At 45.2% G+C, this 12,623-nt stretch overlaps 1 protein-coding gene across 2 annotated transcripts in view; it reads right to left on the bottom strand.

The window, feature by feature from the left end:
* The window catches only part of LOC117432707 (SH3 domain-binding protein 1), a 24,002-nt gene extending 11,379 nt beyond the window's left edge, over nucleotides 1–12,623 (bottom strand). Inside the window, exons 1-11 of one of the 2 annotated variants that reach the window (XM_059016123.1) lie at nucleotides 12,330–12,623; nucleotides 9,401–9,443; nucleotides 9,029–9,133; nucleotides 8,057–8,133; nucleotides 7,282–7,393; nucleotides 6,073–6,210; nucleotides 4,966–5,034; nucleotides 4,256–4,346; nucleotides 3,178–3,314; nucleotides 1,566–1,677; nucleotides 468–549 (exon numbers count right to left, since the gene is read on the bottom strand). In XM_059016123.1, coding sequence (XP_058872106.1) covers nucleotides 468–549; nucleotides 1,566–1,677; nucleotides 3,178–3,314; nucleotides 4,256–4,346; nucleotides 4,966–5,034; nucleotides 6,073–6,210; nucleotides 7,282–7,393; nucleotides 8,057–8,133; nucleotides 9,029–9,133; nucleotides 9,401–9,443; nucleotides 12,330–12,379 — 1,016 coding nt within the window. In that variant the 5' untranslated portion in view covers nucleotides 12,380–12,623. The remainder of the gene's footprint in view (nucleotides 1–467; nucleotides 550–1,565; nucleotides 1,678–3,177; nucleotides 3,315–4,255; nucleotides 4,347–4,965; nucleotides 5,035–6,072; nucleotides 6,211–7,281; nucleotides 7,394–8,056; nucleotides 8,134–9,028; nucleotides 9,134–9,400; nucleotides 9,444–12,329) is intronic. The other variant, XM_059016122.1, reaches the window with a different exon arrangement.

The raw sequence follows: 12,623 nt of genomic DNA, 5'->3' as shown, positions 1-12,623 counted from the left end.
TAGCACACTGTGGTCCCATTCTACCAGCCTCACCCCATTGTAGCTGCCCTATACTTGTGCTACCATTGCCCCTCAGTGTAATACAGAGCCATTGCAGTGCCGCTGTCTGTCTGTCTGCCATTGAAGATCATTGAGGGTATAGTTAGCACACTGTGGTCCCATTCTACCAGCCTCACCCCATTGTAGCTGCCCTATACTTGTGCTACCATTGCCCTCCTCAGTGTAATACAGAGCCATTGCAGTGCCGCTGTCTGTCTGTCTGCCATTGAAGATCATTGAGGGTATAGTTAGCACACTGTGGTCCCATTCTACCAGCCTCACCCCATTGTAGCTGCCCTATACTTGTGCTATCATTGCCCCTCAGTGTAATACAGAACCATTGCAGTGCCGCTGTCTGTCTGTCTGCCATTGAAGATCATTGAGGGTATAGTGAGCACACTGTGGTCCCATTCTACCAGCCTCCTTACCTGGCTGCTTTAAACCAATCATTGTAGAGTTCAAAGGTCATCATAGGCTGTGGCATCTCTCTCAGGTAAGACTTTAAAGCACCTGTCAAAGAAATATAAAAAAAAACCAGATTGATTTGAATTAAACTCATAATGGATCTAAATGGATCTCCCTATAGAAGTGTCCCATAGAAAAGCACAGCAAAATGTAATACAGCACAGTGAAAGCTAAAGCATAGGGAGGTCTGGTAAAGCATAGGGAAGCATTGTAAAGCACAGAGAGGTCTGGTAAAGCATAGGGAAGCATTGTAAAGCACAGAGAGGTCTGGTAAAGCATAGGGAAGCATTGTAAAGCACAGAGAGGTCTGGTAAAGCATAGGGAAGCACTGTAAAGCACAGAGAGGTCTGGTAAAGCATAGGGAAGCATTGTGAAGCACAGAGAGGTCTGCTAAAGCACAGGGAAGCATTGTAAAGCACAGAGAGGTCTGGTAAAGCATAGGGAAGCATTGTAAAGCACAGAGAGTTCTGGTAAAGCATAGGGAAGCATTGTAAAGCACAGGGAGGTCTGGTAAAGCATAGGGAAGCATTGTAAAGCACAGAGAGGTGTGGTAAAGCATAGGGAAGCATTGTGAAGCACAGAGAGGTCTGGTAAAGCATAGGGAAGCATTGTGAAGCACAGAGAGGTCTGCTAAAGCATAGGGAAGCACTGTAAAGCACAGAGAGGTCTGGTAAAGCATAGGGAAGCATTGTGAAGCACAGAGAGGTCTGCTAAAGCATAGGGAAGCATTGTAAAGCATAGAGAGGTCTGGTAAAGCACAGGGAAGCATTGTAAAGCACAGAGAGGTCTGGTAAAGCATAGGGGAGCATTGTAAAGCACAGAGAGGTGTGGTAAAGCATAGGGAAGCATTGTAAAGCACAGAGAGGTGTGGTAAAGCATAGGGAAGCATTGTGAAGCATAGAGAGGTCTGCTAAAGCATAGGGAAGCACTGTAAAGCACAGAGAGGTCTGGTAAAGCATAGGGAAGCATTGTGAAGCACAGAGAGGTCTGCTAAAGCATAGGGAAGCACTGTAAAGCACAGAGGGGTCTGGTAAAGCCAGTCTCTGGTGGTCGCGTCTCACCTGCCACAGCGTGGGGGTCGGAGTAGAACTCCGTGGGGTCGATGTTTCCACAGTCCAGCCCCGCTTTCAGCTTCTTCACAACAGAGGCTGCAGCTGCCAGTCTGAAGAGACCCTGAAACACACAATACAATTCAATACAATACAGCACTCTCTGAAATGTCTTTATAATATATAGCGCTAGACCCTGATATTGATGTGATACAGCCCTCTGAAATGTCTTTATAAGATACAGCACTAGACCCTGATATTGATGCGATCCAGCCCTCTGAAATGTCTTTATAATATACAGCACTAGACCCTGATATTGATGCGTTCCAGCCCTCTGAAATGTCTTTATAATATACAGCGCTAGACCCTGATATTGATGCGATCCAGCCCTCTGAAATGTCTTTATAATATACAGCGCTAGACCCTGATATTGATGCGATCCAGCCCTCTGAAATGTCTTTATAATATACAGCGCTAGACCCTGATATTGATGCGATCCAGCCCTCTGAAATGTCTTTATAATATACAGCACTAGACCCTGATATTGATGCGATCCAGCCCTCTGAAATGTCTTTATAATATACAGCGCTAGACCCTGATATTGATGCGATCCAGCCCTCTGAAATGTCTTTATAATATACAGCACTAGACCCTGATATTGATGCGATCCAGCCCTCTGAAATGTCTTTATAATATACAGCGCTAGACCCTGATATTGATGTGATACAGCCCTCTGAAATGTCTTTATAAGATACAGCACTAGACCCTGATATTGATGTGATCTGGCCCTCTGAAATGTCTTTATAATATACAGCGCTAGACCCTGTTATTGATGCGATCCAGCCCTCTGAAATGTCTTTATAATATACAGCGCTAGACCCTGATATTGATGTGATCTGGCCCTCTGAAATGTCTTTATAATATACAGCGCTAGACCCTGATATTGATGCGATCCAGCCCTCTGAAATGTCTTTATAATATACAGCGCTAGACCCTGATATTGATGCGTTCCAGCCCTCTGAAATGTCTTTATAATATACAGCGCTAGACCCTGATATTGATGCGATCCAGCCCTCTGAAATGTCTTTATAATATACAGCGCTAGACCCTGATATTGATGTGATACAGCCCTCTGAAATGTCTTTATAAGATACAGCACTAGACCCTGATATTGATGTGATCTGGCCCTCTGAAATGTCTTTATAATATATAGCGCTAGACCCTGATATTGATGCGATCCAGCCCTCTGAAATGTCTTTATAATATACAGCGCTAGACCCTGATATTGATGCGATCCAGCCCTGTGAAATGTCTTTATAATATACAGCGCTAGACCCTGATATTGATGCAATCCAGCCCTCTGAAATGTCTTTATAATATATAGCGCTAGACCCTGTAATTGATGCGATCCAGCCCTTTTTATAATCAGACTCCTATTGCACAGCAGTGTGATCCATTCCAGGTTTTACTGCTACCAGCTTGATCAGCCCCCAGTGTGTCTAGCTAACAAGCTCAGGTGTGTCTGATTATTAAACTCCCAGTGAAACCAGGACTGGATCACACTGCTGTGCAGCGGGAGTCTGATTCCCAGCCCTGCCCATTGCAGTGGCTTGCATGCCCTCACCTCCTCTCTCATACCCTTCACCAGCAGCATCTTCACACACTCTTCAATGGGGAGGGCGATCTCTCTGGAGCTGGTTCTCAAGTGTGTGGCCAGAGAGACTCCATAGACGCCCAGAGAGGGGCTGCTCACCTGGGAGGCTGTTAGGGAGCAAACAAGGCAGAGAGAAGTCATGTGCGTTATAACCCCGTCTGTGTATCAGGATAACGCTTTGATGTGGGAGATAGTGAAAACAAGCACAATTATAGTTTTCGTTGAAAATGTATTTTTCGTTGTTTTATATGGGGGGGGGAGGTAATCCACAACTATTAAAACACTCAATAGCACTAAAGTCAAGACTGAAAGAGATTTCATAAGTTCAGCGACTAGAAGTCTTTCTCAGCGTCTTCAGTGTAAATTCAATGGCAAACGTTTCCACTAGAAGTCTCTCTCAGCGTCTTCAGTGTAAATTCAATGGCAAACGTTTCCACTAGAAGTCTCTCACAGCGTCTTCAGTGTAAATTCAACGGCAAACGTTTCCACTAGAAGTCTTTCTCAGCGTCTTCAGTGTAAATTCAATGGCAAACGTTTCCACTAGAAGTCTTTCTCAGCGTCTTCAGTGTAAATTCAATGGCAAACGTTTCCACTAGAAGTCTCTCTCAGCGTCTTCAGTGTAAATTCAATGGCAAACGTTTCCACTAGAAGTCTCTCAGCGTCTTCAGTGTAAATTCAATGGCAAACGTTTCCACTAGAAGTCTTTCTCAGCGTCTTCAGTGTAAATTCAATGGCAAACGTTTCCACTAGAAGTCTCTCACAGCGTCTTCAGTGTAAATTCAATGGCAATTCAAATCCCACCTCAGCCACCGACTCCCTGTGTGTGTGTGTGTGTGTGTGTGTGTGTGTGTGTGCGTGTGTGTGTGTGTGTGTGACCCTGAGCGAGTCGCTACACCTCCTTGTGCTCCGTCCTTCGGATGAGACGTCAAACAAACGAGCTCCTATTGGAAGTGACTCTGCAGCAGCAGCAGCAGTTGTTGATGATGCAGAGTTTCCCCCCCTAGTCTCTAGAAGTCGCTTTGGATTAAAAATAAAAACCCAGACTTACTTGTAATGTTGCTGTTTTCCTTCAGTTCGGTTATCATGGGGTCTAGGATTTCAAAGGACTTCTTGTGATATTGCGCTTGGAGCTCCAGCAACTAAAGAACACAAATTTGGAGAAACTATTAAAAAGGGTATATTTAGACAGAGAGATCAGGGATGGGAATCAGACTCTTATTGCACAGCAGTGTGATCCAGTCCAGGTTTTACTGCTACCAGCTTGATCAGCCCCCAGTGTGTCTAGCTAACAAGCTCAGGTGTGTCTTATTATTAAACTCCTAGTGAAACCAGGACTGGACCACACTGCTGTGCAGCGGGAGTCTGATTCCCAGCCCTGTAGATAGACTTTGGTTGAAGGAGGTTTGTAGCTGATTTTATAGTGAAGAGAGCTACAGGATATTGCTGGGAACTGTGGGATATTTAGACAGAGAGATCAGGGCTGGGAATCAGACTCCTATTGCACAGCAGTGTGATCCAGTCCAGGTTTTACTGCTACCAGCTTGATCAGCCCCCAGTGTGTCTAGCTAACAAGCTCAGGTGTGTCTTATTATTAAACTCCTAGTGAAACCAGGACTGGATCACACTGCTGTGCAGCGGGAGTCTGATTTCCATTCCTGGACATGACCACTAGAGGGCGTTCAACTGCAGTTTTTGCCTCCTCTGAAAGAAACTGTGGGCTAGTAAATGGCAAATTTATTTTAAATATAAGAAACTCACTCTGATGAAATAGTTGGCGTAATCGTCTTCTTTCGTTGCAAAATGGTACAGATCCGCCGAATAGATGTCCTGAGGGAAACAGATACACACACACAGATAGTTCCTGTTTGAAACCATTATATCAAAACGCAAATATTTCACACTTTGTTCCACATATATCTCTTGAACCGCTTATCCCATTCTCTCACCTCTTATTAGCTTTATTAACAGTATCGCTGGTCCCTCCCTTTAAAGGAGCGCTGACCATCTTTAAAATCCATTCTCTCACCTCTTATTAGCTTTATTAACAGTATCGCTGGTCCCTCCCTTTAAAGGAGCGCTGACCATCTTTAAAATCCATTCTCTCACCTCTTATTAGCTTTATTAACAGTATCGCTGGTTCCTCCCTTTAAAGGAGCGCTGACCATCTTTAAAATCCATTCTCTCACCTCTTATTAGCTTTATTAACAGTATCGCTGGTCCCTCCCTTTAAAGGAGCGCTGACCATCTTTAAAATCCATTCTCTCACCTCTTATTAGCTTTATTAACAGTATCGCTGGTCCCTCCCTTTAAAGGAGCGCTGACCATCTTTAAAATCCATTCTCTCACCTCTTATTAGCTTTATTAACAGCATCGCTGGTCCCTCTCTTTAAAGGAGCGCTGACCATCTTTAAAATCCATTCTCTCACCTCTTATTAGCTTTATTAACAGTATCGCTGGTCCCTCCCTTTAAAGGAGCGCTGACCATCTTTAAAATCCATTCTCTCGCCTCTTATTAGCTTTATTAACAGTATCGCTGGCCCCTCCCTTTAAAGGGGCGCTGACCATCTTTAAAATCCATTCTCTCACCTCTTATTAGCTTTATTAACAGCATCGCTGGCCCCTCCCTTTAAAGGAGCGCTGACCATCTTTAAAATCCATTCTCTCACCTCTTATTAGCTTTATTAACAGTATCGCTGGCCCCTCCCTTTAAAGGAGCGCTGACCATCTTTAAAATCCATTCTCTCACCTCTTATTAGCTTTATTAACAGTATCGCTGGCCCCTCCCTTTAAAGGAGCGCTGACCATCTTTGAAATTATTTTCCCAGTAGCGTCCACGGGGGAGAAGCCACTGGTTTCTGGACTCACTTTGACCTGTTCCAGTTTCCTCCAGGTCTCCTCCACCTCCTCCTGCCCCCCTGAGCTGCTCCTGTTTTTCGCACTGATCCAGTCTGTTGTCAGTTTAGCGAAAAGCTTCTTATTCCTGAGAATCTCTGGGAGATCGTCCTGGAATAAAAACAAGAGGGGAGAAAATGACTACGGCTCCCAGCATGCCTCTGCACCCGCGGCAACGGTGAGGCATGCTGGGAGCTGTAGTTCTTTATGCCGTGGTCTCGTATCACAAGCGATACAGACCTCTATTACGATACATCATGTACAGCTGTGGACAAGAGTTTAGCAGCATCACCCTCTATATAGAATGAACTGATTCAGCTTCATAGAGTCCAATGAAAGCTGCTGAATAATGTTCCCTTGTTAACATATTGAATTCCACCCCCTCTATATAGAATGAACTCCCTCAGCTTCATAGAGTCCAATGAAAGCTGCTGAATAATGTTCCCTTGTTAACATATTGAATTCCACCCCCTCTATATAGAATGAACTCCCTCAGCTTCATAGAGTCCAATGAAAGCTGCTGAATAATGTTCCCTTGTTAACATATTGAATTCCACCCCCTCTATATAGAATGAACTGACTCAGCTTCATAGAGTCCAATGAAAGCTGCTGAATAATGTTCCCTTGTTAACATATTGAATTCCACCCCCTCTATATAGAATGAACTCACTCAGCTTCATAGAGTCCAATGAAAGCTGCTGAATAATGTTCCCTTGTTAACATATTGAATTCCACCCCCTCTATATAGAATGAACTCCCTCAGCTTCATAGAGTCCAATGAAAGCTGCTGAATAATGTTCCCTTGTTAACATATTGAATTCCACACCCTCTATATAGAATGAACTCCCTCAGCTTCATAGAGTCCAATGAAAGCTGCTGAATAATGTTCCCTTGTTAACATATTGAATTCCACACCCAGCGCTTTGTAGTTTTCCAGATACTGAACAGAAAAACTGACATTGAAAAAAAAAACTGACATTGAAAAAAAATGTGACATTTCAGAAATCTAACATGAAATACCACTGGACTGCGATTATGGCTTCCGGTGTAGACTTTTTTTTTAGCAATATCATTTTGTAGTTTTTTTTATGTTAAAAGTTCAGTATTATGTGCACGAGAGAATCTCATGAGATTTCGAATTCTCTTTCGTTGGTCTTTGAGTTGATTCTAAGCTGGTCTCACCTCACTCAGTTTGTTCAAAGGCTCCAGAACTTCCTTCTCAACCTGAACCTCAAAATCAGCCAACGCCTTCGCCAGCGTCTTCTCAATGTAGCAGCACATTTCAAGAACCCTCCTGCAAATAGAAATCACCCCTCAGTGTGACACAGAGCCACTGCAGTGCCACTGTCTGTCTGTCTGCCATTGAAGATCATTGAGGGTATAGTGAGCACACTGTGGTCCCATTCTACCAGCCTCACCCCATTGTAGCTGCCCTATACTTGTGCTACCATTGCCCCTCAGTGTAATACAGAACCATTGCAGTGCCGCTGTCTGTCTGTCTGCCATTGAAGATCATTGAGGGTATAGTTAGCACACTGTGGTCCCATTCTACCAGCCTCACCCCATTGTAGCTGCCCTATACTTGTGCTACCATTGCCCCTCAGTGTAATACAGAGCCATTGCAGTGCCGCTGTCTGTCTGTCTGCCATTGAAGATCATTGAGGGTATAGTTAGCACACTGTGGTCCCATTCTACCAGCCTCACCCCATTGTAGCTGCCTATACTTGTGCTACCATTGCCCCTCAGTGTAATACAGAGCCATTGCAGTGCCGCTGTCTGTCTGTCTGCCATTGAAGATCATTGAGGGTATAGTGAGCACACTGTGGTCCCATTCTACCAGCCTCACCCCATTGTAGCTGCCCTATACTTGTGCTACCATTGCCCCTCAGTGTAATACAGAGCCATTGCAGTGCCGCTGTCTGTCTGTCTGCCATTGAAGATCATTAGAGTTACTTACCGAATGCTGGAATCCCCATCAAAATCCTTGCAGCTTTCAGCCATGCTAACAGACAGGGACAGCAGGGGCAGCTTTTTCTGTCACAGAAAAAAAAAATAGAAGAGACGATAAGGCCGTGCCTTTACAAGGGGACCCTCGGGGACCCCTGCACTCCCCTGACTGTGTGACTCCCCCCCTGCACACCACGCGGCCGTGCCTTTACCAGGGGAGACCCTCGGGGACCCCTGCGCTCCCCTGACTGTGTGACTCCCCCCCTGCACACCACGCGGCCGTGCCTTTACCAGGGGAGACCCTCGGGGACCCCTGCGCTCCCCTGACTGTGTGACTCCCCCCTGCACACACAGAGACATATTCCTATAGGCTGAGCTGTAATTAATGTGGTTAGCCATATATAATATTATATTTGTATATCGTTATTTACAGTTTTAATGTAGTTTAGTTTTAAATCTAGTATTAATACCTACTGTTATGTTAGGTAAGATAGTCAAAAGATGAGTGAAACTTGCAGATCATTATTCTCAATTTCATTATCACACACACACACACACACACACACACACACACACACAGACACACACACACACACACACAGACAAGCAGACAGACAGACAGACACAGACACACACACACAGACAGACACACACAGAGACAAGCAGACAGACAGACAGACACAGACACACAGAAACACACACACACACAGACACACACACAGACAGACAAAAAGACAGGCAGACAGAGAAACAGGCAGACACAGACACACAGAAACACACACACACACAGACTGACACACACAGACAGAGACAGACAGACACGCACAGACAGACACACAGATAGACAGACAGACACACACACAGACAGACACAGAGACAGACAGACACACACAGACACAGACACACAGATAGACAGACAGACACACAGACACAGACACACACTCTGATCCACACACACACAGACACACAGACACACCCCTACCATGCGTTTCTCAGTGTCCAATCCTTGCTGTCCTTGTAGGCAGCCAATCAGCTTCTTGTGAACGATCTGGGCGGCTTTCTTCGCCGGCTCCACCCTCTGCTCCACCTGCAGCCAATAAAAAAAGACAGGGGAGGGGTATAGAACGGCAGAACGGAATGTCGTCATCGCCTAGCAACACTGAGCTTGGTTTCTAAAACCGCATGCGAGATAATCAACCAATCAGAGGCAAGGATCCGTCACAACTCCACTGCATCTTATCCTTGTGATGATGTCACCATGTGCAGAACAGCTTAGAAAAGAACGATGTACTATATTGGGCTTAATCTAAATTGTGGAGGATTTATGAATTGTATAATTAATTACTATTATTACCTGTACCAAATCTTCACTAAGGAGATCTGTCGCATCTTGTGCCCTGTTAAAAAAAAAAAGGATATTAATATAGATTCATTGCATTAGTTACACCACTGTCTGTCTGTCTGCCATTGAAGATCATTGAGGGTATAGTTAGCACACTGTGGTCCCATTCTACCAGCCTCACCCCATTGTAGCTGCCCTATACTTGTGCTACCATTGCCCCTCAGTGTAATACAGAACCATTGCAGTGCCGCTGTCTGTCTGTCTGTCTGCTCTTGTGGTCCCATTCTGTGCTTTCTCCCTCTCTCTCTCCCTCTCTCTCCCCCCCTCCCTCCCTCTCCCCCTCTCTCCCCCTCCCCCTCTCCCTCCCCCTCTCCCCCTCTCCCCCTCCCCCTCTCTCTCCCCTCCCCCTCTCTCTCTCTTTCCCTCTCCCTCTCCCTCTCCCCCTCTCCCCCCCTCCCCCCCTCTCCCTCTCTCTCTCCCCCTCTCTCCCTCTCTCCCCCCTCCCCCTCTCTCTCTCTTTCCCCCCCCCCCCCCCCTCTCTCTCTCTCTCTCTCTCCAGGAGCTCAGAGAGGAGTGGGGTCAGCTATCTCTGAGCACAGCCCCAGATTATTCCTGGTCACTTTCTCCGCAACACCAGGATTAGCGACCGCAGAACAGAGAGGGAACGTTAGCGCAAGGATAGGGCAGCTCCAATGTCAGAGTAATACAGATCCATTGTTGTGCCTCTCTGCCATTGTGTTTGGCTGGGGCGTGATATTTGCTGGCCTGGTTAGTTTGTGCACACAGGGGAATGCACGCTGTGTGTGCACGGCAAAGACCAGACTAGCTTTTAACCCAGCAGCTCCGAAATTAGCAGCCTGCTGTGGTTTTCAGAGCAGCAAGAGGAAACGAAAGGTCTACAGATGCTGAGATGAAACAGCTTAAAAACGCAGGCCGCTTTTTAACTTGCTGTTGAAAGAGATTTCTATTTGCAACGTTAGCCAGCCTGTCAGTGACATCTATCCCCCATCGCCACGGCTGTGTGTTCAAAACCAGAGCTAGCCAGAGAGCCTGTTAATAAAGCTAATAAGAGGCGAGAGAATGGATTTTAAAGATGGTCAGCGCTCCTGTAAAGGGAGGGACCAGCGATACTGTTAATAAAGCTAATAAGAGGTGAGAGAATGGATTTTAAAGATGGTCAGCGCTCCTTTAAAGGGAGGGGCCAGCGATACTGTTAATAAAGCTAATAAGAGGTGAGAGAATGGATTTTAAAGATGGTCAGCGCTCCTGTAAAGGGAGGGACCAGCGATACTGTTAATAAAGCTAATAAGAGGTGAGAGAATGGATTTTAAAGATGGTCAGCGCTCCATTAAAGGGAGGGACCAGCGATACTGTTAATAAAGCTAATAAGAGGTGAGAGAATGGATTTTAAAGATGGTTAGCTTTTAGAAGTAAGCACAGGCATTGAAGAATTTGATAAAGAACAATTCTCCCCCCCCCCCACCTACCCACCCACCCACCCACACACACACACACACACACACACACACACACACACACACACACACACACACACACACACACACAATCTCATTGTCGATTTAACAAACGATCTCTGCAAAACTGCAACTTCAGCTTATACAACATGCATGCTTTGAGCCTGGTCTAAAATGCAAAGCTCTGTTTGAAGTTCGCTGCATTTTGTAAGCGTAGACCCAGGTGTGAAACTGAAAGAACCAGGGTAAACTAACCTTTTAAAAGTGTCCCAAAAGCACAGCACAGTGTAATCAACCACAGTGAAAGTTAAAGCATAGGGAAGCATTGTAAAGCACAGAGAGGTCTGGTAAAGCATAGGGAAGCATTGTAAAGCACAGAGAGGTCTGGTAAAGCATAGGGAAGCATTGTAAAGCACAGAGAGGTGTGGTAAAGCATAGGGAAGCATTGTAAAGCACAGAGAGGTCTGGTAAAACATAGGGAAGCATTGTAAAGCACAGAGAGGTCTGGTAAAGCATAGGGAAGCATTGTAAAGCACAGAGAGGTCTGGTAAAGCATAGGGAAGCATTGTAAAGCACAGAGAGGTCTGGTAAAGCATAGGGAAGCATTGTAAAGCACAGAGAGGTCTGGTAAAGCATAGGGAAGCATTGTAAAGCACAGAGAGGTGTGGTAAAGCATAGGGAAGCATTGTAAAGCACAGAGAGGTCTGGTAAAACATAGGGAAGCATTGTAAAGCACAGAGAGGTCTGGTAAAGCATAGGGAAGCATTGTAAAGCACAGAGAGGTCTGGTAAAGCATAGGGAAGCATTGTAAAGCACAGAGAGGTCTGGTAAAGCATAGGGAAGCATTGTAAAGCACAGAGAGGTCTGGTAAAGCATAGGGAAGCATTGTAAAGCACAGAGAGGTCTGGTAAAGCATAGGGAAGCATTGTAAAGCACAGAGAGGTCTGGTAAAGCATAGGGAAGCATTGTAAAGCACAGAGAGGTCTGGTAAAGCATAGGGAAGCATTGTAAAGCACAGAGAGGTCTGGTAAAGCATAGGGAAGCATTGTAAAGCACAGAGAGGTCTGGCAAAGCATAGGGAAGCATTGTAAAGCACAGAGAGGTCTGGTAAAGCATAGGGAAGCATTGTAAAGCACAGAGAGGTCTGGTAAAGCATAGGGAAGCATTGTAAAACACAGAGAGGTCTGGTAAAGCATAGGGAAGCACTGTAAAACACAGAGAGGTCTGGTAAAGCATAGGGAAGCATTGTAAAGCACAGAGAGGTCTGGTAAAGCATAGAATAAAAGCGCAAAAATACAACGGTAAATTTTTAAAATGTAACATAGATTAACTTCATTGTTAATAAGCTTTTTAAAAAAAGTTAAAGCAAATCGGTGTCAAAAGGAAGCCCCGAGCTTTCGCTATCGCGAATGAACTTTATTACTACAGAGAGAGTAAAAACAGGTAGTTCAAAATTGAGGACTTACTTCCCCGGGGCCGCCAGCTGCTTCATGCGATGAAACTGTTTCTTCATCATCGTGTTTCATTCAGACCCGAGTCGTTAAATTCTTATTTTTCTATAGAAGTTATATATTATCACAGAGGCGCGCCGTCCGACGGGTTTCGTCACGGATTCTGCAAATAACACAACCGTTTTTTTTTTTTTTGCAAATGGGCGGGGCTGAGACTGGCTGTAAAACAATTTTTTTGACATCTACAGAGAGAAAACGACATCACACGAAAGAAAAAAGGGGAAGCTAGTCTTCAAAGAGACGAAGGGA

This window comes from Acipenser ruthenus, chromosome 52 (genome assembly GCF_902713425.1).
Source record: "Acipenser ruthenus chromosome 52, fAciRut3.2 maternal haplotype, whole genome shotgun sequence".
Lineage (NCBI taxonomy): Eukaryota > Metazoa > Chordata > Actinopteri > Acipenseriformes > Acipenseridae > Acipenser > Acipenser ruthenus.
The sequence above is the reverse complement of the archived record's forward strand: the minus strand, read 5'-3'. Positions and strand labels throughout refer to the sequence as shown.